This window comes from Silurus aristotelis (assembly GCF_946808225.1).
Source record: "Silurus aristotelis genome assembly, chromosome: 9".
NCBI classification, from domain to species: domain Eukaryota; kingdom Metazoa; phylum Chordata; class Actinopteri; order Siluriformes; family Siluridae; genus Silurus; species Silurus aristotelis.
This window is the reverse complement of record NC_139582.1, coordinates 29,773,728-29,793,618: the sequence shown is the minus strand read 5'-3', so window position 1 is coordinate 29,793,618 and position 19,891 is coordinate 29,773,728. Positions and strand designations below refer to the sequence as shown.

General features: G+C 40.6%; 1 protein-coding gene and 1 long non-coding RNA gene across 3 annotated transcripts; one reads left to right on the top strand and one right to left on the bottom strand.

The window, feature by feature from the left end:
• Positions 1-2,618, bottom strand: LOC310731161. 2 transcript variants are annotated; one of them, XR_014535087.1, is made up of 4 exons: positions 2,527-2,618; positions 1,753-1,799; positions 900-1,217; positions 1-119 (listed from the first exon to the last, which is right to left on the bottom strand). It is a non-coding gene; the product is annotated as an uncharacterized lncRNA (long non-coding RNA). The 2 variants fall into 2 exon arrangements; XR_014535088.1 differs by lacking the exon at positions 1,753-1,799 and having other exon boundaries at positions 2,527-2,589.
• A 3,731-nt stretch (positions 2,619-6,349) lies between these two features.
• On the top strand, positions 6,350-19,550 carry senp7b (SUMO specific peptidase 7b). The gene is made up of 21 exons (XM_083549666.1): positions 6,350-6,878; positions 7,016-7,120; positions 7,815-7,897; positions 8,407-8,486; positions 8,848-8,942; positions 9,451-9,628; positions 11,210-11,286; positions 11,600-11,716; positions 12,391-12,424; positions 12,604-12,810; positions 12,977-13,191; positions 13,279-13,376; positions 14,403-14,519; positions 14,631-14,750; positions 14,951-15,043; positions 15,483-15,562; positions 16,600-16,661; positions 17,168-17,211; positions 17,689-17,757; positions 18,799-18,949; positions 19,056-19,550. The coding sequence occupies exons 2-21, from the start codon at positions 7,016-7,018 to the stop codon at positions 19,200-19,202; spliced, it is 2,172 nt and encodes a 723-aa protein (XP_083405792.1). The 5' UTR covers positions 6,350-6,878; the 3' UTR covers positions 19,203-19,550.
• The last annotated feature ends 341 nt before the right edge of the window (positions 19,551-19,891 follow it).

Sequence of the window (19,891 nt, the reverse complement as noted above, 5' to 3'; positions counted from 1 at the left end):
CAAAATTGCAGAAGGTCACATGAAAAATAAAAGAACCATGGAGAAAATCAAATAAACGATGGGTTGTCCTCGAGTGTCTCCGTTTACTATTCTTCTTGCACTGATTTCTGGTCTGCTCTCTGTGGAGACAAGGTATTTATTTAAATGTAATGCATGCATGATTGTTCAAAGGGGTCTACAGAAAGGTGTAATAAGTCATTTAACTTTAATTCAAGTGAACTCACTAACATTACACCTAGCAGTGGATTATCCCCTTTATACCAATAGCTGTCCTACTCTGTATGGAACTGGAACAGTATGTTACCCAGTGTTGTAAAGTATTTGAGCATAATGTATAATGTATAATGTAATGTATTTGATTTATTTGCCTACTTTATAGTTTTAGTGAGTATCAAGATATAAGCAACTTTTACTCTCTACTCAACTCAGTGATTCAGTAAATGTAATGTTTAATCCAGTATACTTTATTTGACAATCACTATTAACTATAACATTTAGCTCAGCAGCATTATCTGCAGTAGTTTATTTATTTTGCAGAAAAGGCGATAACGCCATCTCCATTTCATTTGTCCATTGAATACTGATCGTTCTTCTACTTTTGTGACATGATACTGGCATTTTATTTGTGCATTTAAAATCCCTCTTTGAAAGATCGCTTTACAGTAGTCTTAAGGTACTGGACTTTCTTAAGTTACTAGACAGTAACTTAAATAATTCATTTTGAAATTGGTGACTTTGAACTTGGAATGGAGTTAGTTTTGCAGTAAGGTATCTTTACTTTTACTCATCCCTCTGCACTCACATCTGAACTTCCAGCCAATCATAATAATTATTGAGACAGACCGTGGTATGAGCTCCAATACAAACTCAATGAATACAATATGAAAATCTATACGCACCTTTAATGCTCAGTTGAACCCTCTCAGGAATAATTGTGTTCGGGAAGTTGCAGGTGTAGATTCCTTCTTTGGACAAATCCACATTACGCAGTTTGATTGAGAAATTTCCTTTGACAAATTCTGAGGGAAATAATTGAACTCTGTCATTGAACACTGGGTCTTGCTCCTCAAAATTCGCTTTGCCTCTAATGATGTCACAAACTGTTATGCTGTCCATGTATCTCCAATACACGTTCTGTGCAGTCTGAACTGTTTTGCAGGGTAAGATGACTGTTTCTCCCAGAGAAGCTTCAACCGTGTGGATATGCTGTGCCGCAACTGAAAAACAAATGTTTTCATTATTATTGTGGATTTTTCCCAATTTGCTCACCATCCGCTAGCTCTCCACCATTAGACTACAGATGCCAACCAGGGAGGATGAAATCTAATGTGCTTTTTTTCATGACATAAAACCTATTCAAACATTGTTTTAAACTGCTGTCCCTGCTGTTTCAGTGGGCAGTGTAACACACTCAGAGGAATGCGTTATGCACCGTGTTCCACATCTGAAAATTCGCCCCTTTTTGGAGGAAGAAATAGGGAGCACCGCGTTACACGCACCGGGAGAAGGAACCTCTGACACAATGATTGATGAAAAAACATGCTTTTGCACGATAGACGAAGCATTTTGAGCAGGTGACGCGTATTTTCCAGTTATCTGCTCTGTTGTGCAGTTTCTACGTGTTGTTTTGAGAAATGCACATGGAGATCTGCAAACTTCAATTCTGTTCTGAGAAATGAACTGTAAGGGGTAGCACCTCATTAGTAAAAAAAAACCCAACTGCATCCACATATGCAAATATAAAATACTTACCCTCGTTTATAAGAAACGCCAACAGTACGGAGAAACTACGTCTGCGACTAAAAAAGAAAACCAGGTTTTTAGTATAACCACTCAACTACTCAAATCTGAACACATCTCAACCATCTTGAATTTATTTTTAAAGAACGATGTGCTGGGAATTTGATATCATAAAGCTTCATCAGTGAGGCTTTGACAATTAGAAGTTCTGAATAGGTTTTCAAATAGATTTTGTCTTTTAAAGATTTCTGAAAAAGTCTGAAAATTACAAGAAAATGTGAATACCTTTAAATGAATAGTATAAGTGTATATATATATATATATATATATATATATATATATATATATATATATATATATATATATATATATATATATATATATATATAATTATTATTATTATTTTTTTTTTACAAAAATCAACTCCACTGAACAATACATATTAATCACTAAATATTTGTTTTACTGATGCACCAAGTCTCAAATCAAGCAACAAAATACATCGCATGTCCGGCAATTAAAACTGTCCGTGTGAAAACTTTTACATTCACAAGAATAAATTCATAATTGAATATGGTTACACTAATAATAAACATACATTGCATAAAGCATCTATTTTTGTCCATGACCATGTTGAGTATTAAAAATGTTAAAAGTATTCATTTAAGGTGCATTTAGAACAAAGTAAAATGTGTGATTAAGCACAAGTTAATACATGGAAATCATACATTTAATTAAGATGAATGCAGGATTGACAGCCCAAATATATTTCTATTTAATACTTACTGAGAATAAGTGAGATGCATCATGTTGGGTTTTTCATCAGTGCAGACCAATAACGAGCACATTTATAGCCCCTCTTATCGTACAAGAGTCAAAAGAGGAGGTCCTTTTTCTTTTTAGATTTAAATTCAGAAGAACAGATTAGACAGAGTTTATACCAAAATATTAGGTTTGCCATCAAAGTCCTAACCCAGATCTTATTTACGAGACTGAATTAAAAGAAATATTTAGAAATAAGTGTGATATAAACGTAAAAAAATATTTTCTAGTTAAGATGCTTACACACACACCTCCTTCCTTCTTGGTCACGTGGTAATAGACAGCGAATCAACGACCGCATATTTTAAATGTAAATAACTGTAGTGACACACGCCGTTGCGTCCCTCTGTCCAATAGCGTGCTGCCAAATTGGTTTGAATTTACTTTTGAATTCTCATCCGTTAAAATTCAGAGCGACACATTCCGTTTAGTTTATATGAAAAGACCAGGTTTCTCATCAGTGTCCTCTCATTTATAATTATATGTATATAAATATTATATATATATTATATGTATATATATTTATAATTATAAATATATTTATATTTAACTCAAGCGAACACGACATAAAAAAAAAAAAACAACACAAACAAAGTCTGTGTTTTCTGTCATTATGTTGGTGTGTGACATTTACAATAAATCTGGCTGAGCAGAGTTGTGTGTGTGTGTGTGTGTGTGTGTGTGTGTGTGTGTGTGTGTGTGTGTGAGTGTGAGAGAGAGATAGGAAGGGATGGGTGATGATCACGTGTGCCCATGTGTATGATGTGGCTCGGGTAAGTATCTGAAAATCTACTGAAAATCTATTTACTAAATATTAATTAACTGAAATCAAGCCTTTGTTGTTTATCTTGAGTTGCGGTGCAGGTTTCATTCGGCTCTCTCTCTTCCACATCTGTAGTGCTGTGCTTTGCTTGCAGATGTTTTTTTAATTTGAAGTGGTATTTTTTGCCGTTGACAAAAGCTTTTCACCAACACATAATTTACACTTAACGATTATTCCCTCCTCCTCGACTATTTCAATATAATGTGAATACTTCCATCGCAGTAATGTAATGCTCTGTCCTGCCATCTCCGCTTCTGACCAGCTTCTGTTCCCACGGCTCGCACGTAGGGGAACAGAAGACGAGATTACGTTCATTTTAATGCAAAATAATCGAACTGAAAAGTAACTCAGATGTTAGTGTGTAAATTTATAATGTAACGCGCTACTTTACTCGTTACTCCAGAAAAGTAATATTACGTAACGCACGTTACTTGTCAAGTCAAGTCAAGTTTATTTGTATAGCGCTTTTCACAACAGACATTGTCTCAAAGCAGCTTTACAGAAAACAACAGTGAAGGTGAATGGTGTGCGTTTGTCCCTGATGAGCAGCCGTGGCGACAGTGGCCAGGAAAAACTCCCTTAGATGATATGAGGAAGAAACATTGAGAGGAACCAGACTCAAAGGGGAACCCATCCTCATATGGGTGACATCAAGAGTTTGGTCATAAATCTTTCAACAATACAGAACAATTTGTGATCATCATAGATCCAGCATCAGCTTCTCCATGCCAGGGCCTTTAAACACTCGGCATCTACTTCTCCATGATCATCCATAGGTCCATAATCTTCACGAGGTGGGACGTGACTGGAGCTGGCCAAACCTCAGGATGCCTCGGGATGGGGAGAGAAAGAGAAGCAGTGAAGAGGAATTAGCGTAGCTGCTGTTCATGATATTAACAGCACAAGTTGATAATGTGCATGTGATCAGATGTTCTGGAGCACAAGGTTGTGATGTGATGTGTGTGATGTGTGTTATGTGTAGGCTTTGCTAAAAAGATATGTTTTTAATCTACACTTAAACTGGGAGAGTGTATCTGAGCCCCGAACACTGTCAGGAAGACTATTCCAGAGTTTAGGAGCTAAATGTGAAAATGCTCTACCGCATTTAGTGGACTTTGCTATTCTAGGAACTACTAGAAGCCCAGAGTTTTGAGATCTCAGGGAAATATTTAGAAATAAGTGTGATATAAACGTAAAAAAATATTTTCTAGTTAAGATGCTTACACACACACCTCCTTCCTTCTTGGTCACGTGGTAATAGACAGCGAATCAACGACCGCATATTTTAAATGTAAATAACTGTAGTGACACACGCCGTTGCGTCCCTCTGTCCAATAGCGTGCTGCCAAATTGGTTTGAATTTACTTTTGAATTCTCATCCGTTAAAATTCAGAGCGACACATTCCGTTTAGTTTATATGAAAAGACCAGGTTTCTCATCAGTGTCCTCTCATTTATACTTTGCTTATATACACAGTACAGTACTGTGCAACGTTTTAAGCAGGTGTGAAGTAATGCTGTAAGAATACTTTTAAAAAAGTATAGTTTAATTAATTCTATTTTACTTATTTGCAAAATGTAAAGTATGCAAATGAAGAAGGTGCAAATGCAAAAAACCCCAAATCTAATAAATATTCGTGTTTGACTTTCAAATCTTACATTTGCACACTGTACACTTGTACAAAGTCAGGGATTTTGTGGGATCAGTCAGGTGTATGATTAACCAAATATACCAAGCAGGTGCTAAAGATCATTCATTCATATGTTCTTTACAACACATTCATTACCTCAAAAATAAACAGTAGGGGAGAAAGTAGAAGAGACCATAGAGGAGACAGTGGACAAAACAGAGAAACAGAAGGCATTAAAAGGGAAGTCCCCCTACCACTTTCATAACGGTTTCCTAATGTGTAACAAACATTTACAACACAAAACCCTATTCATAAGATGAAATGTGTACTCTCTCTCTCTCTCTCTCTCTCTCTCTCTCTCTCTCTCTCTCTCTCTCTCTCTCTCTCTCTCTCTCTCTCTCTCTCTCTCTCTCTCTCTTTCTCACACTCACAGCTCTGTTCTGCAGACCTAAAGTATGTGTACAGTACGTACACTGCTGTTCAGTGAACTTGTTTGGGGCCAAATTTCTTTTTATTTTTAATACATTTGTATCAGATTTAATAATTGTTATCATTTATATTGATGCTGGTCAATTATGAACAGAAGGTAAAATTGATCCTCTAGCAAAAACTTGAGAGAATCAGTTGGGGACCGAGGGGCTGCTGTTGCAAATGTCTGTGTTGATGACTTACAAAAGAACATAAATGGAAAAACAACAACAACAACAACAAAAAAATACATAATAAAATTTAACAAACCGACAATCATAATGGCATTTATTTTATTTTATTTATTTTAATAAGCTGCCTTGATTGTACCCCCTTAAAATAGTCTCTAAAATGGGTCTGATACACTTCCCATTAAATAAAAAAATATATATTTTTTAAATATATTTTGAAGCTTATCTCAAAATATAAAAAAAATGGCCAACAAAATCTATTTCTAAATATATTTACAATAATTTACATATTTATAAATACTCATATTTAATATATATATATATATATATATATATTTCTTTATTTATTCGTTTTATTTTATTTTATGATGCACCCTACACGAGTAATAATGCATGTGTAAAATACTACATTTCATTCTATCACAGTGAAACGTTTTAAATGTAATCAATCAACAGACAAATCTCTTTAACTCTCACTTTTTTTTATAAGTTTTTTATTTGTGTGTTGTCTCAGTTTGCATATCGTTAAATATGATTGATCTATGTGATGCCACCTACAGGAAACTGTAGAAGTTTTTGTCAAATTGATCGTTGATGTGAGAATCAGGAAAGCGTGTTTCCGTGTTTCGAGTGCCACCTACAGGAATCACGGCGGTACTGTCCGCGTGCACGCGAGGGGGAGGTAGACGCGCGCGAGGGGGAGGTAGACTTCAGCCAGGGGGTCGGAATTAGGCACAACACCGCCACTGACTTGATTTGATGAGCGTTAAAATCAAGCAGCACTGGTGGTCTTCCGCGCCACAAGGGGTCAGTAGTTAATTCTCTCTGCTCGCTGGGAGAAAAGCGGAGAAGAAGAAAGAGCCGGAACAACATTAGCATTAGCTTTGCGTAGCTAAGCATTAAATCCTGGTGTCTGCTGTATACAAACTAGTTATTAAACCCCCTTTTTAGAGGCGTTTTATTTTTTCTAAGCAGGTTTTTAGTGTAACAGTACAAGTAATTGCGTTATAATGAGATTATAGCTCAGTTTATTTTAGTTAGCTACGTGCTGATATATACAACTCCTACGTAATGAACGTTAGCCAGCTAGCTAGCTCAGGGCTGTAAATAGGTTTTAATCTGAGCAGTGCGGATTCGGTTTTCGGATAAATGTCTGGAAGTGAAGAAGAAGGACGTGTTTTATAAAACGAGACCAGAAGAAACGGTATCAGCTGCTCTGTTTTGACATTTATTTACGGTTTTACTCACGTCAGCCTAGAAAATGTCTCGCTTTTTAAACAGTGTGCATTATGCATTCATAAAAGTTTATTTTTTCCCCCTGTGTAATGACGCATTATAAAGATGGGGAGTCCGTTTAAAATCCCGAAGATGAAGCAACCTTCGGCTTCCTCTGGCATTCGCATGACGTCACCACTGGCGAAGCTTCAGGATGACGTCACACCCAAAGTAGGACACCTTGAATAATTATGGGGTTGTCTACGAATTGTTTGACGAATTGTTTTCCACTCACAGACGAATGTGTAGCGGGGAAAAGAAAACATTCCCGGATTATTCTCAGAATATTCCCTGATTATAGGTGCTAAATAGATGGGTATTGTCTTTATAGGGATTAGTGTTTGATGCTTTTGTACTCTTTCGTAGAGGATGAGATGATGACTGGAACGGTTGTTGGCCCAGTTGTGGGTCTGACAGAAAGACAGTGATCAGGAAAAAAAAAATTATTTGGAAGAGAAAGTAAACAAGTGGTTCCAGAATGTTATCCTACCACCCCCATGCTTCACTTTAGAGATGATGCATTTTTAGTCTTGCAAGATCAGAAATGTTTCACGCTGTGGTGGTCCTGAGTCGAAACAGCGAGTTTTAAGGCTGAGGCACATATACACGTATATCTGGTACGCACAAATCGAGTTAAATATCTGGTACGCAAAAACTCGCATGTTCCAGTGTCTTTAAACTCACTGTTTTTATCGATTTTCGATTTGTGCGTACCAGATATACGTGTATATGTGCCTCAGCCTTTAACTTTCGCCCAGATTGTTCTGTAGCTTTTTGGATGTCTATGATCCTGTTTTATATCCTTTAAGTCAAATGCCTTGATTACGAGCCAGTCGTAATGTTCGGATGCTTCCTTGGTTTACAGTCACCCTGGAATCGAGTCCCTTATAACGGGCAGAAGCCGAACGGAAGGAGAGAAATGAAGCCTGGATTTATTGGAGCAGAGCGGTGAGATACAGAACTCACAACATGGACAACATGAACAGCGTGCCTAGGGTGTGGTAATTAAATAAAATAAAAGTAATAAACAAAACCAATCTGATCTTGTGCTTGATTTAGAGCTGAATTTCTGTAGGCTACCACTACGGGGCAGTGTTGGACCGGACACTACGGTTGCATACGCTATTCCTTTATATTATTTGTTAATGCAAATTTAAAAACAGCCACCAGATGGCGCTGCTATCTTACATTTTTTTAATAAAAATACACATGACGAGTGTATCAGAATTTATTGAGCATTCGGTAAGAAAAATGACATGTTTTTTCCATGCAGTGTGTGTGTGTGTGTGTGTGTGTGTTATTAACCCAGTCAACATTTAAATTACTATCCCATCCTGTCTTTCTTTAAATTAATAAAGGAAAAAACTAAGAAATGAATGAAATGTGAAAGCCATTATAACACAAATATATATTTGTGTGTGTGTGTGTGTGTGTGTGTGTGTGTGTGTGTGTTGCAGATGGAGACCCAAGAGAGCGTCAGACAAGCTGCGTCAGCGTGAGGACGACAAACACACCCCCGCAGCTAAAAAGCAATGTGGTGAGGATGAAAACACCCAAGGTTAAAGGTTACGTTCGGACCAGGGTGCGGTTCAGGTTTTTAGATGCTAACGAGGAAAACTTGCTTACACGTGCATTAATTATCTCTTAAAGTCCAAAATTTGCTCTCCTTTAGTTTTTTCCTCATTTCCTTCATTATTTCTTTCTTCCACCTTTTTCCTTCTGTCCTCGTTTCCTCGCCACTTCTGCTGGAAGACCATTTTCCTGGCCTCATAACACCGATAAAGAAACAAGTTTCACTTTATAGAGCTTTCCATAAAGTCTGGTGTCCTAATACTTTTGCTCACTTGCACTTTGATCTTCGGCGTGCAATCTCTTCTCTTTTCTTTCCTGTTCTTCAGAACCCAAGCTCAGTGAGAACCTCCAGCCTTCACAGCCCGAAGACACAGAGACGAAGACGACGGCGTCTCCGGTCCGAGACGCACAACAATCTGTGGTGAGATTTGTGCTTTTTATAGTTACTACTAAAAATACTAAATATGGAATATACAGGGGCATTGTCATGCTCTAGGTTTGGGTTGCCTGGTGCCTCCAAGATTCAGGAAGAACATGCATTTGACTGGAAAGTACTGACGGGTCTTTAATGTGATTCAGAAGAACGAGTCGACTCATTGAGTGATTCGTTCATTTTCTACCGGACTCGCATGAGCAAAGCATCGGGAACTCTTCATAAGTTATGTACAGGACACAAAATTGAGTCTTTTACCTCTCGACTCTTCTAATCCGAGACGTTTGTTCTTTTGTCACCTGACTCCAATATACGCTATGAAGGTAATTAAAGGAACGACATTCATAGTCACTAAAATGATCCGATCTTCCCGTCACTACTGGAAAAGACAAGTGTCCCAATACTTTTGGCTATGCACACATATACTGTGGGGTACTCATTTGTAAAAAAAAAAAGATTACTTGTTGAAGTAACTATATTTCTTTTCATGCTGAAGAACACGGGGGTAAAGGACAAGCCGGACGGACGGCTCACACCAGAGCCCACCGAAGACAGAGTGCGTGCGACGTTAGCGGGGACGCCCGCGAACGCCGACTCTCCAAACACCAGGAAACTCCGCCTCAGACTTTCTCTCAAAACGAACAAGCGAGGCAGAGCGAGCTGCGCAGAACCCAGTGCGTACACGACTCTGCATGATCGTGATTACAATTACTTTCTTTTTTTCTTCATCTTCACAGAAGCGTCCGCAATCTACCACTCGAACGTCGCTCACAACTCAAACCAACAGACACCAGTTTAGCATTGTGATTGTGTATTGGGATCGTTCGTTCGTAAAGGATTCGTTCGTTGTGAACGAGTCTTCAATGTGACTCAGTTATTTACAGAAAAAAAATGAGTCGTTCTTCTCAGGAGTCTTTTGGTCCGAGTCGTTCGTTCTTTTGTCACGTGACTCCCGTAGACACAATGCGATGGATCGGGTTTTTTGGGGTCGGATCTTCTCCTTACTGTTATAATAATAATGAGAGTCACATGAACGAAAGAACGAACGACACGGACCAGAAGATATATGAGGTGAATCGACTCATTCTGTTGATCACAATTTGTCATGTTCACATATTTAGAAGTGTGTGTTTAGGTGTTAGGGATCTGCTTTAGAGTCTGATAAATGAGTCAAAAAAAGATTTGTACATTTTGAAGAACGAGATTCGAAGAACCAAGTCGCTCAAATGACCCGATCTTTTCTTCTCTATCTTGAGGCAGTTTCCATGGAAGGAGGTGTGGCCTAAAGTCTGAAGGCGGAGCTTAGCATTCACCAATCGATGACATTTTTTTCGAAGCCTGTGTGCAGTTTTGTCAACCGGTTGACATTTAATGCAAAATCCTAATAAAGCGGATTGATTTTTGACAGATATTCGGCGCGCGGTCGGTTCTATTCGCTCCAGCGTTCTGTCCTGTAGAATCGCTTTTATACACTTTCCTGGAAGTGCAACTGGGAAAAAGTGTTTCAGTTCTCATTTTGGGACGCTTTTTATTTTTTTCCGTGTTTTTTTCCATCATCGGCCCTCAGGAACTGGAGAAGGTGCGAGGGCTGAGCGTGGCTAGTGTGCAAAGCGAACCGATACAGACCGAAACCCTGAAATCTCATTTCTTCTCGTAAAATTGAAGTGTAATTTCTTCGTCGTATCACTACGCCTTCATTTTCTTCCTCAGTGTCAGCGTTTGCGTATTTTCCGACCAGCTTCCCAATATCGTTCCCGACGTTTTTATCCCGCTATAACCGGATAATTAAAAGCACATTCAATAATCTCCCAATGCTCGTGGCAGCGATGTACCTCTGAGCTCAGCGTTTTCGCAAAAAAATACATCAGAACTGTGGCTTTTCCTAATCCACAACCTTTTTTTTTTTTTTTTAAACAGCTATTAACTATTTTGTTTTGGCTTCTGTTTATTATTTTTTTTTGTTTTAGGGTTTTTTCCTGACCCATATTTCCCACGAGCTCTCAAAAAATAATCGCTTTACTTTCCCACCCAACCCTGGATCTTACACCACGCCACTGATGTGTGTCTTTGAGTCGAAACAACACTATGTAGACAAAAGTTTGTGGACACCTGGGCATGATAGGATTTCACGTCTTTTTGAACGTCCCATTTGGACTCCTTGCTGTTATAATATCTTCCACTTTTCAGGGAAAGATGGAGATTTGTGAATGTTCATCTGTGTGCGTGTGTGTGTGTGTGTGTGTGTGCGTCTACAGTTGTGCTATCCAGTGGTGATGAAGATGAGGGAGAGGATGAAGCACACAGAGGTGCTCAAATAAACCCTGATGTACAGGTGTGTGTGAATGTCAGTCAGATTACGAATATCCTTATACGTACAGTGCTGATCTCTATCTCTTAATCTCTCTCTCTATCTGTCTCGCTCTCTTTCTCTCCCTTACCCTGTTTCTTTTTCTGTCTGTCTTTCTAAATTTTTGCTCCCTGTTTATGTCTCTGTCTTTATCTCTGATCTTAAGTGTCTCTTTCAAATTTTGTATCTTTTTTTTCCCCCTATGTTTCTTCATTGGTCTTCTTTCTTTGTCTATGTCTCTCCCTCTTATGTCTCACTTTGTTTCTGTCTTACTGCATTTTCTCTCTCTCATACACAGAAGAGCCAAAATGTCCTTTCCGGAGGTCAGAGTTCATCTTCTCCTGCCACCATGGAACTCGCTTTCTCCACTCTGTACTTTGGCACGATGCGGAGTTACGCCAATGGACCAGTCATGGTGTGTGTGTGTGTGTGTGTGTGTGTGTGTGTGTGTGTGTGTGTCCTTATTTTCGCATTCCTCAGTTTAAGCTGTTTTTCCCGCTGTTCCACTGCATGGTTTGTGAGGAAATGTGTAACACCAAGAACACAAGAAACGAGCGAATGTTCAGAGACACCAAACACAAGCTGCATGTTCTCACAATTAAGCAAAGAATGTACAATGTGCACATCTGGTATTATTCCAGCTGTGGCACAATGTCCATCGGCAGGACACTTCTCAGATGCATCATGTAAGGCCAAGTAGTACGTCTTGGAGTGTGCTGTAATGTCTGACGCACGCACACCCACGCACACACACACACACACACACACACACACACACACACACACACACACACACGGTAAATGTTTTATTTTATTTTTTTTGGCTTTTATTGACTGTGATAAACAGCTCCAGCCTGGTGCAGAACATCTCACACACACACACACACACACACACACACAGAACGTTCTGTCTGAAATACAAGCCACATCAAGCACCAATAAACAGGAGTAAGACTGTGTAAACCTTGCGTGTCACCCCATGTTCTCTGACATCAGGTCATCTCGCTCTCTTTCTCGCTCTCGCTCTCTTTCTCTCTCTCTCTCTCTCTCTCTCTATTTTTTTTCTTCTCTCTCTCTCTTTTTTTGTAGATCACAGAAGAGAGCATCTCCATCCAGCTGAAAGGTAAAGCACACACAAACACACACAAACACACACACAAATAGAAAAAAAGTCCTGTCAGGAATACAAAACGTTTCATTTTTATGTACGGTGAAAAACAGGAAGTGACATCAGCGTGCTGTCGTTTCTCAGAGTTGAAGAGCAGTTGAAGAAATCTGGTTTTGAATATGTCTTTGGGTCAGGGGCGGAGGCAGACGGCGGTGACGGCGAGTGTGTATCTGTGTGTGTGGTTCCTTCGGAGCTGCAAGCATATGGCGTGTGGGACCCCCACGGCTTCGAGTCGACGGAGCTGCGTGACTCTTCATCCTCCCTCCTCTTCTTCAGTTTGAGCGACGCTCAGGCCCGACTGATACACACCGAACTCTCTGCGCTGCACAAACACACATCGGGTGCGTTTACAATAGTGCGAGGCGGAGTCTAAACAAACTTGCGGTCCGCCACTGAATACGTTCATGAAGGAACTCAGATTGTGACTTTGTTCCACAAGTAAAAATGACTGCAATATATATATATGTATGTATATGTATTTACATACATACAAACACTTTTTTTTAGCCCCGCCCTGCCCGTTTGTATTGGTGCACCTGATTGGTCGGTTGGACGAGCTGCAGGAGGCCACATTAGCATCTCTGATGGACATGATGGCTTTAAGGAGAGGACAGCCATCCTTAGGGACACCTCTGTCCCAAGAGGACGGGCTGAAGCGGGTCCTGAGGCACCCCCGTGGTGCACACTTCCTCAATTTGCTGGGGAGGAAAGTAACCAATCAGGTGAGCCCTTTGCCTTGTCCCCGCCTCCTATAACCTCAGCTTTAGATTTCTGATTCTGAGTTCTAATTCGCCTGTGCTTGTTTGCAGGAGAGTACCAATGGGACCAAAAGTACCAAAGTTCCAGAGGTCACATGTACCAGACACAAACTTCGCAGCCATACAAGGCAACCAAACATGCCCAGAAGGTACACTAGGTCTTTTTTGTTTATTTTTTTATATTTACAAATAACTCCTCCAGTTTTCAGTCTGGCGTCTCCTATTTCTGAACTTCTCTGCTTACTTTTCGATTCCTTGGTTTCTTCCACTTACTTCTTGCTGTGTGTTTCTTGTTTCCTTACTTGTGTTAGTTTTCTCGCTTCCCTCGTTATCTTGTTTCACAATTTACCCTCGGTTTTCTCCGTCTGTTGCTGGTGGCATCTTTTGCTGCCTCATTTCCCCAGGTGCCTTTTTTCCCCTTGATTGTTCGAACAAAGTCCTTGATTCTCTGGTTTCCATTTCTTTGCTAGGTTCTTTGGGTTTTGTTCCTCTCAGTTCTTGGCTGCATCATTTACATGTGTTCGCTCATTTCTCTTGTTTCTTTGGCTGCCTTGATTTCCGAGGGTCCTGGGCTCGCTTGTTTGCCATTGTTCTTTGGCCCTCTCATTTTCCTAAAATTGTGTTTATTTGTCTGCCTCTTTTCCTGAACTTCTCTGGTTCTCCTGGTTCCATTGGTTCTAGGGTTAGAGTTCCCTCATTTCCTTTGTAGTCGTCCTTGTTCTTGCTATGTTTTTCCCATGTTTTCCGTCTGTTTGATCTCAATCCTGCTCTGCCCCTGGTTCTTGTTTGTGTTCTTGTGATATGAGCTGCATTGTAGCCTTTCATGATGATTACCGGAGCAGAACCCCCCCCCCCTCCCCCCTCTCCTTCCTCTCACTCCCGTACTGGTTGATAATTGTGATTAAGCTGATTCAGCACTTTGTGCTTTGCTTGGCGGCGATTCGCTGGGCCCTTTTGGAAACTTGTTCGTGTCACTGCTTTAGGTTTTTTCCATCAAGTTTCCACGAAACCTTTTGAAGTTGGGCATTGATTAGTAAACCAAGACTGCCATGCACAAGCCTCGCAGAGCAATTTCGTAAAAAACTTTCCAAAATAGTTGCCCAGAATATGACAAGTTGGTGTTTTGTAATTGCTCAATGTTTGTATGTGTTTCTTTTTCCACAACATCCCATCAGGTTAATCCAATACCCCCCTCCACCCTGTAAAGGCGGCATCACCGTGACGACCGAAGACCTGGAGTGCCTTAGGGACGGCGAGTTCCTCAACGACGTCATCATCGACTTCTACCTCAAGTGAGTGCCGCGATCCGACCCGTGTCGATGTTTATTAATTAAAATGTTTTTTTTTATTTACATTCTAATTAATTGTATGACCTCAAGGGAAGTAAAATTGATACTCTGTAGGTACCTGCAGCTGAAAAGAGCGGATCGGGACGTGGCCGAAAGGTTGCACATCTTCAGCAGCTTCTTCTACAAGCAGCTCACACGCAAACCAAACAGCAGCGAGGAGGAGGCCGGCGGCACGTAAGCGCCACACACATACTCTCTCTCTTTCTCTCTCTCTCACACACACACACGCTTCGACACACGTACTGTGTACAATAAATGTAAACTAGACATAACACATAAATCTAAACCTACACGCATAATATATATGAAACACATAAACCCTTGCAGTCTGAATGTATACACATGATGTTTGTGTGTGTGTGTGTCTTTCGCAGAGCCCAGTACAGACGACACGGCAGAGTGAGAACGTGGACCAGAAATGTCGACATCTTCAGCAAGGACTACCTCTTCATACCTGTCAATCAAGAGTAAGTTTTTTTGTTTCCCCTTTTGGACACACACGCACGCACACACACACGCACACACACACACACACACACACACACACACTTTTTTATGGAGAAAAGGTGTGTTTGATGAAGTAATGTCGTTGCTTAGAGACTGAAGGGGCAAATGAGACGAACAACATTGAGAGGGAAACATGTACTTAACAATCTCTAACACACACACACACACACACACACACACACACACACACACACACAAGTTTGTCCAGATGTTTGAGCCACAGACTCGACCTTAGTTTGGTTTGCGAGAATGCAGGGTGTCTGGTGAGATAGAGCAGACATTGTGTGTGTGTGTGTGTGTGTGTGTGTGTGTGTGTGTGTGTGTGTGTGTGTGTGTGTGAGATATTTCTATCTTTTAACCACCATCTCTGTCTCTGTCTCTCTCTCTTTCTCTCTCTAGAGCCCACTGGTACCTGGTGGTGATCTGTTTCCCGGGTCTGCTGCAGCCCGAATGTGTGTCGTGGAAGAAAAGCCAAACAGGTGCTCTACACACACACACACACACACACACACCACACACACACACGCGCGCTCACACTCCCACACGTCTAATCGAATTACTTCCAGCAGTCCTTGTTCCCTGCATGTGGTTTGGATGTCTCCCGGAGGTGTAAGAACAACTCGTTTCGGGTCTGAAATGACACGATGATGTAAACACACGCAGTCACGGAGAAACTGATCACACACTCTGTCTGACGCTCATTTATTCCGTTTGTTTTAAAAAATCCGTACATTTTGAATAGATTTTTTCTTTTCACAGCTTTTACAGCTCGGATAAACAGCATATTATAATGCAAAGAAACTCTGCTCTTCTGGGAAGATGTTCCACTAGATTTTGTGCAGAGTTCTTCGAGTTTTCATTCCGACACAAGGGTGTTCATAAAATTAGGCACAGATGTATGTGAAGTGAGGCGGCCTGGAGCTCTATAGCAGGAGATCTTCCACACATCTTTCCAACCCATGGAAAGCAGATGTTCCTGGCTTTGTGCATCGTCATGCTGGAACATGTTTGGGTCTCCTAGTTCATGTAAAAGGGGAACATTTCATACAATTGTGTGTTTCTCAAGAGTTTGAGGAAGAACCACATATGGCTGGAAAATTCTTGCTAGTTTCATCCCAAGGACATTCAGTACAATTGTTTGTCTCAAACTCACATACACAGTAGGTCAAAAGTACTGGGACACCCGAATTGTATCGGAGATCGGATGCTTTAGAATGTCATTTTTTCTACATTTGAACTAGGAGACCCAAACCTCTTCCATAATACTCCTGTGTACAAAGCTGCTCGTGGAAGATCTGCATGTGTTAGAGTGGAACATCTGCTATAGAGCTCTGTCTGTCTGTCTGTCTGTCTGTCTGTCTGTCTGTCTGTCTGTCTGTCTGTCTGTCTGTCTGTCTGTCTGTCTATCTATCTATCTATCTATCTATCTATCTATCTATCTATCTATCTATCTATCTGATCAAAGTAATGTATAATAATGATAAATGATAAATAAATAATGTGTGTGTGTTTGCAGGAAATTCGGCTGATCCAAAGGGCAATTCAAAGGGCAGCGCTCTTAAATCCAGCGATCTTTCGGTAACACACACGCACACATACACACATATATACAAGACCTTTGCCTTTGAAAACCTTGGACAGTTCCCAAATCTCTGCTCTTTACAGAGAAGAGCAAATCAAATACACAGCAATAAATATTGATCTTATGATCAGACGCGTTAAGGCTAAGAGGCACTGGCGCACTTCACCAGGCTGTATTTACAGGAGGATGTCAGCGCTAAGCCGGAGAGAAAACACCGGGTGTTTTGCCAAACGTGTTTATAAAGTTTTGGGACGTTTTTCCAAATGGCCTCGTTGGCTAAACACTCGACATGCCTAAAGCCCCCCCATCTTTTCTTTTTTTTTTTGATGCTTCTAATCAGGGATTGTATGTTGGATGTTGCTTGTGCTTTCTATGTATAACTTAGCAAAAACTTAAACAAAACCCTCATTATACCTCTTTTATTTGTATTCAAAAGTATTCATTGGATATAAATGATATAATCGCAGTAATCATCAATGGACAACATGTGGGTGTGTTTCAGGACTGCACTGTGCTCACCTGCCAGAGGAACATGGTCACCAGGAGGTAGGAGAGCTTCTGAGAACTGTTTCAATTCAGCTTATTAAAATGTCTTTCATGTGTGTGTGTGTGTGTTTGTGTGTGTGTGTGTGTGTGTGTGTGTGTGTGTGTGTGTGTGAGAGAGAGAGAAAGAGAGAGCGAGAGAAAGAATGAAAGAAAGTGGTGTTAAAGAAAGAAAGAAAGAAAGGATGGTGATATGAAATAAATGTGGAAGAAAGAAAAATAAAGATAGCATGCATGAAATAATGATGCACAAGAAATAATTAAATAAATAAATGACTGTACTGGTACTGGCTGTTACCATGGTAACTAAGGCAAGTCATCATGTATGTTACTACGTGCCCTGGAGCACATGCTGGAGTTCCACACACACTTAACAAACAACAGAGAGAGGGGCATGTAGGGTGAGTGCTGATCTGATTTCTCTCTCTCTCTCTCTCTCTCTCTCTCTCTCTCTCTCTCTCTCTCTTTCTCTTTCTCTAGGCCTTGCATTCTAATCATGGATTCTCTGAAGCTCTCCAACCACTGTCACATCTGCACGCTGTTACAAGAGTGAGTTTAACACAACTTTACTGTAGATATTGATATTATTAGGTATTATGTTGCCTTGTAGTTATGAAAGATAATGAAGCCTTCAACGTAAAGTTAAAAGGGGAAAATTCTTGTTTTTAAAGCTAAAGTGAAGTTGATGTAGCAGGAACTTGCATAACTAAAATAAACGAGTGATGGTAAAGGTGAAGAGCCATGGAGTCTTGATGGAACATGTGATGGTCTCAGCCTAGTTCTTTCTATCAAACAATGAATTTGAAATGATGTGGAGATGAAATTATAACCCATCCCAGCTGTAGAAATGCTTTTTCTCTGTTTGGCATGATGTGGAGTTTCAGAGGTTCTGATTTGATTTGATTTGATTGATTGATTGAAAGAAAGAGAGAAAGAAAGAAAGAAAGAGAGAAATATAAGTGGTATTAGAAAGAAAGAACAGGTGGTTGATGGTGAGCTGAATGTGGGAAGTTCATTAGTAACATTAGGCTGTTAATGACTGAAAGTAGGAGGGGTCTAGATGTTTTTCCATTTTTCACCCTGGAGAGGACGACAGAACTTTTGTTAGCTTTGAGCTCGTTGTACACACCCAGGATCTGCCTGTTACTGTAGCATGAGAGTATTATTTATGGACGGTTCTTCCTGGGACAATAAAAGGCAGAACAGCACAATGTGTCTGTTACAATAAAAATGCCTTTAGACTGCAAACGACTCATTTTATTTTCGCTGTAGGAGCGTTTCTGATTTGGATTTTACCCAAGACGTGCACGCACACCCATGCGCGCACACACACACAGTTTTGGGATGTGATGAACACGGTGATAAGCATAGTGGTACAATAATTCAGACTGTTGGATATATATATATAAAAAAAAGCACTATTCAGGAAAACAAACAGCTGTTAAAAACAGGAGATCTGGCAGGAGATACCCTGTCCAAGGTGGTGGGTGGGGTTTATTGGAGCACATGTGCTTCTCTGAGGAATCGCTGTGACGATGCCGGAGGAAGCGCACTCGAATTGACCCGTCCTTTTGCTCCACCCCTTTTCAGGTACCTCCAGGTGGAGTGGGAGGTACGAAGAGGAACTCCACGAGTGTTCAACAAGGACAGCATTAAAAGGAGCCATTGCAAAGTGCCTCTGCAGGACAACAGCAGCGACTGTGGCCTTTACCTCCTGCAGTACGTCGAGAGCTTTCTACAGGTACACACACGTTTGGTACACGGTGGCGTCGTGCTGCCATGAAAGAGAACCGCCATGTCCGTATAGAATTTTGAGACGTGACTCGAATCTTTTCTGTCCCCGTCAGAACCCGATCGTCCACTTCGACCTTCCACTCCGTCTCGAGCTCTGGTTTCCGCGGCAGCAGGTCCGCCGAAAGCGAGCCGAGCTCCGTGAGCTGGTACTCCAGCTGTATCAGGAGCAAGTGGGCGAAGTCTTGCGGGGCAGCCGCTGACGCGACCGGGGGGCGGCTTTACACAGACGTCCATTGCCTCCTCATAATGGGACAAGCTCCAATCCCAAGAGCGACTCCGGTGCTGCACGGACACGTGAAAACACGACTCATCATTAAAATTGTGATATCATGTTTCTTTAATTCCACGACGTGAAATTACCTCGACGAGGTTTTAGTGTGAGAGAACACAACGCTGTGTGAACGGAACTTAGAGTGACACCGTTTTACAAAAATATGAAGATTATTTGTTTCTCCTGTTTATTTATTGTTATTTTATATTTGTATAATTGGTGTTTTAATATATGAAGAAATAAACAAATAAAACCAGAGATGTATCGCTTGTAAAAACATGTGACTCTATTTATTATTATTATTATTATCATTATTATTGTGTGTGGGAGGGCCTCCCAGTTCCAGAAACTTCCAGAAACCTAATGCATGTTGCTGTGCTTCCTGATCGCTTGTGCAGCTGCAAACAATAACAGCCGGCGTTTGTTCCATGCTGGAGCTTCTTCTGCTTTTTGTCCCTCACGGGAGTGTGTATGGGCTGGATGTTAAAAATGAACCCCTCGAAGCAATGCAATGTGTGTTTGTGTGTGAGCACGAGCCGTTAAACTGCAACCACACACATGATACATGCTCCTCTTTTCATGCCCTTATCCAGAGTGACTATAGGCTATAGGGTTAGG

Bases quoted from the DNA above. Each gene is read 5' to 3' on its own strand.
- senp7b (XM_083549666.1), top strand. From the start codon at position 7,016: ATGGGGAGTCCGTTTAAAATCCCGAAGATGAAGCAACCTTCGGCTTCC. The intron at 11,717-12,390 runs GTGTGTGTGTGT...CTTTTTTTGTAG, and splicing joins ACGCCAATGGACCAGTCATG to ATCACAGAAGAGAGCATCTC. The intron at 15,563-16,599 runs GTGCTCTACACA...GTGTGTTTGCAG, and splicing joins GTGGAAGAAAAGCCAAACAG to GAAATTCGGCTGATCCAAAG.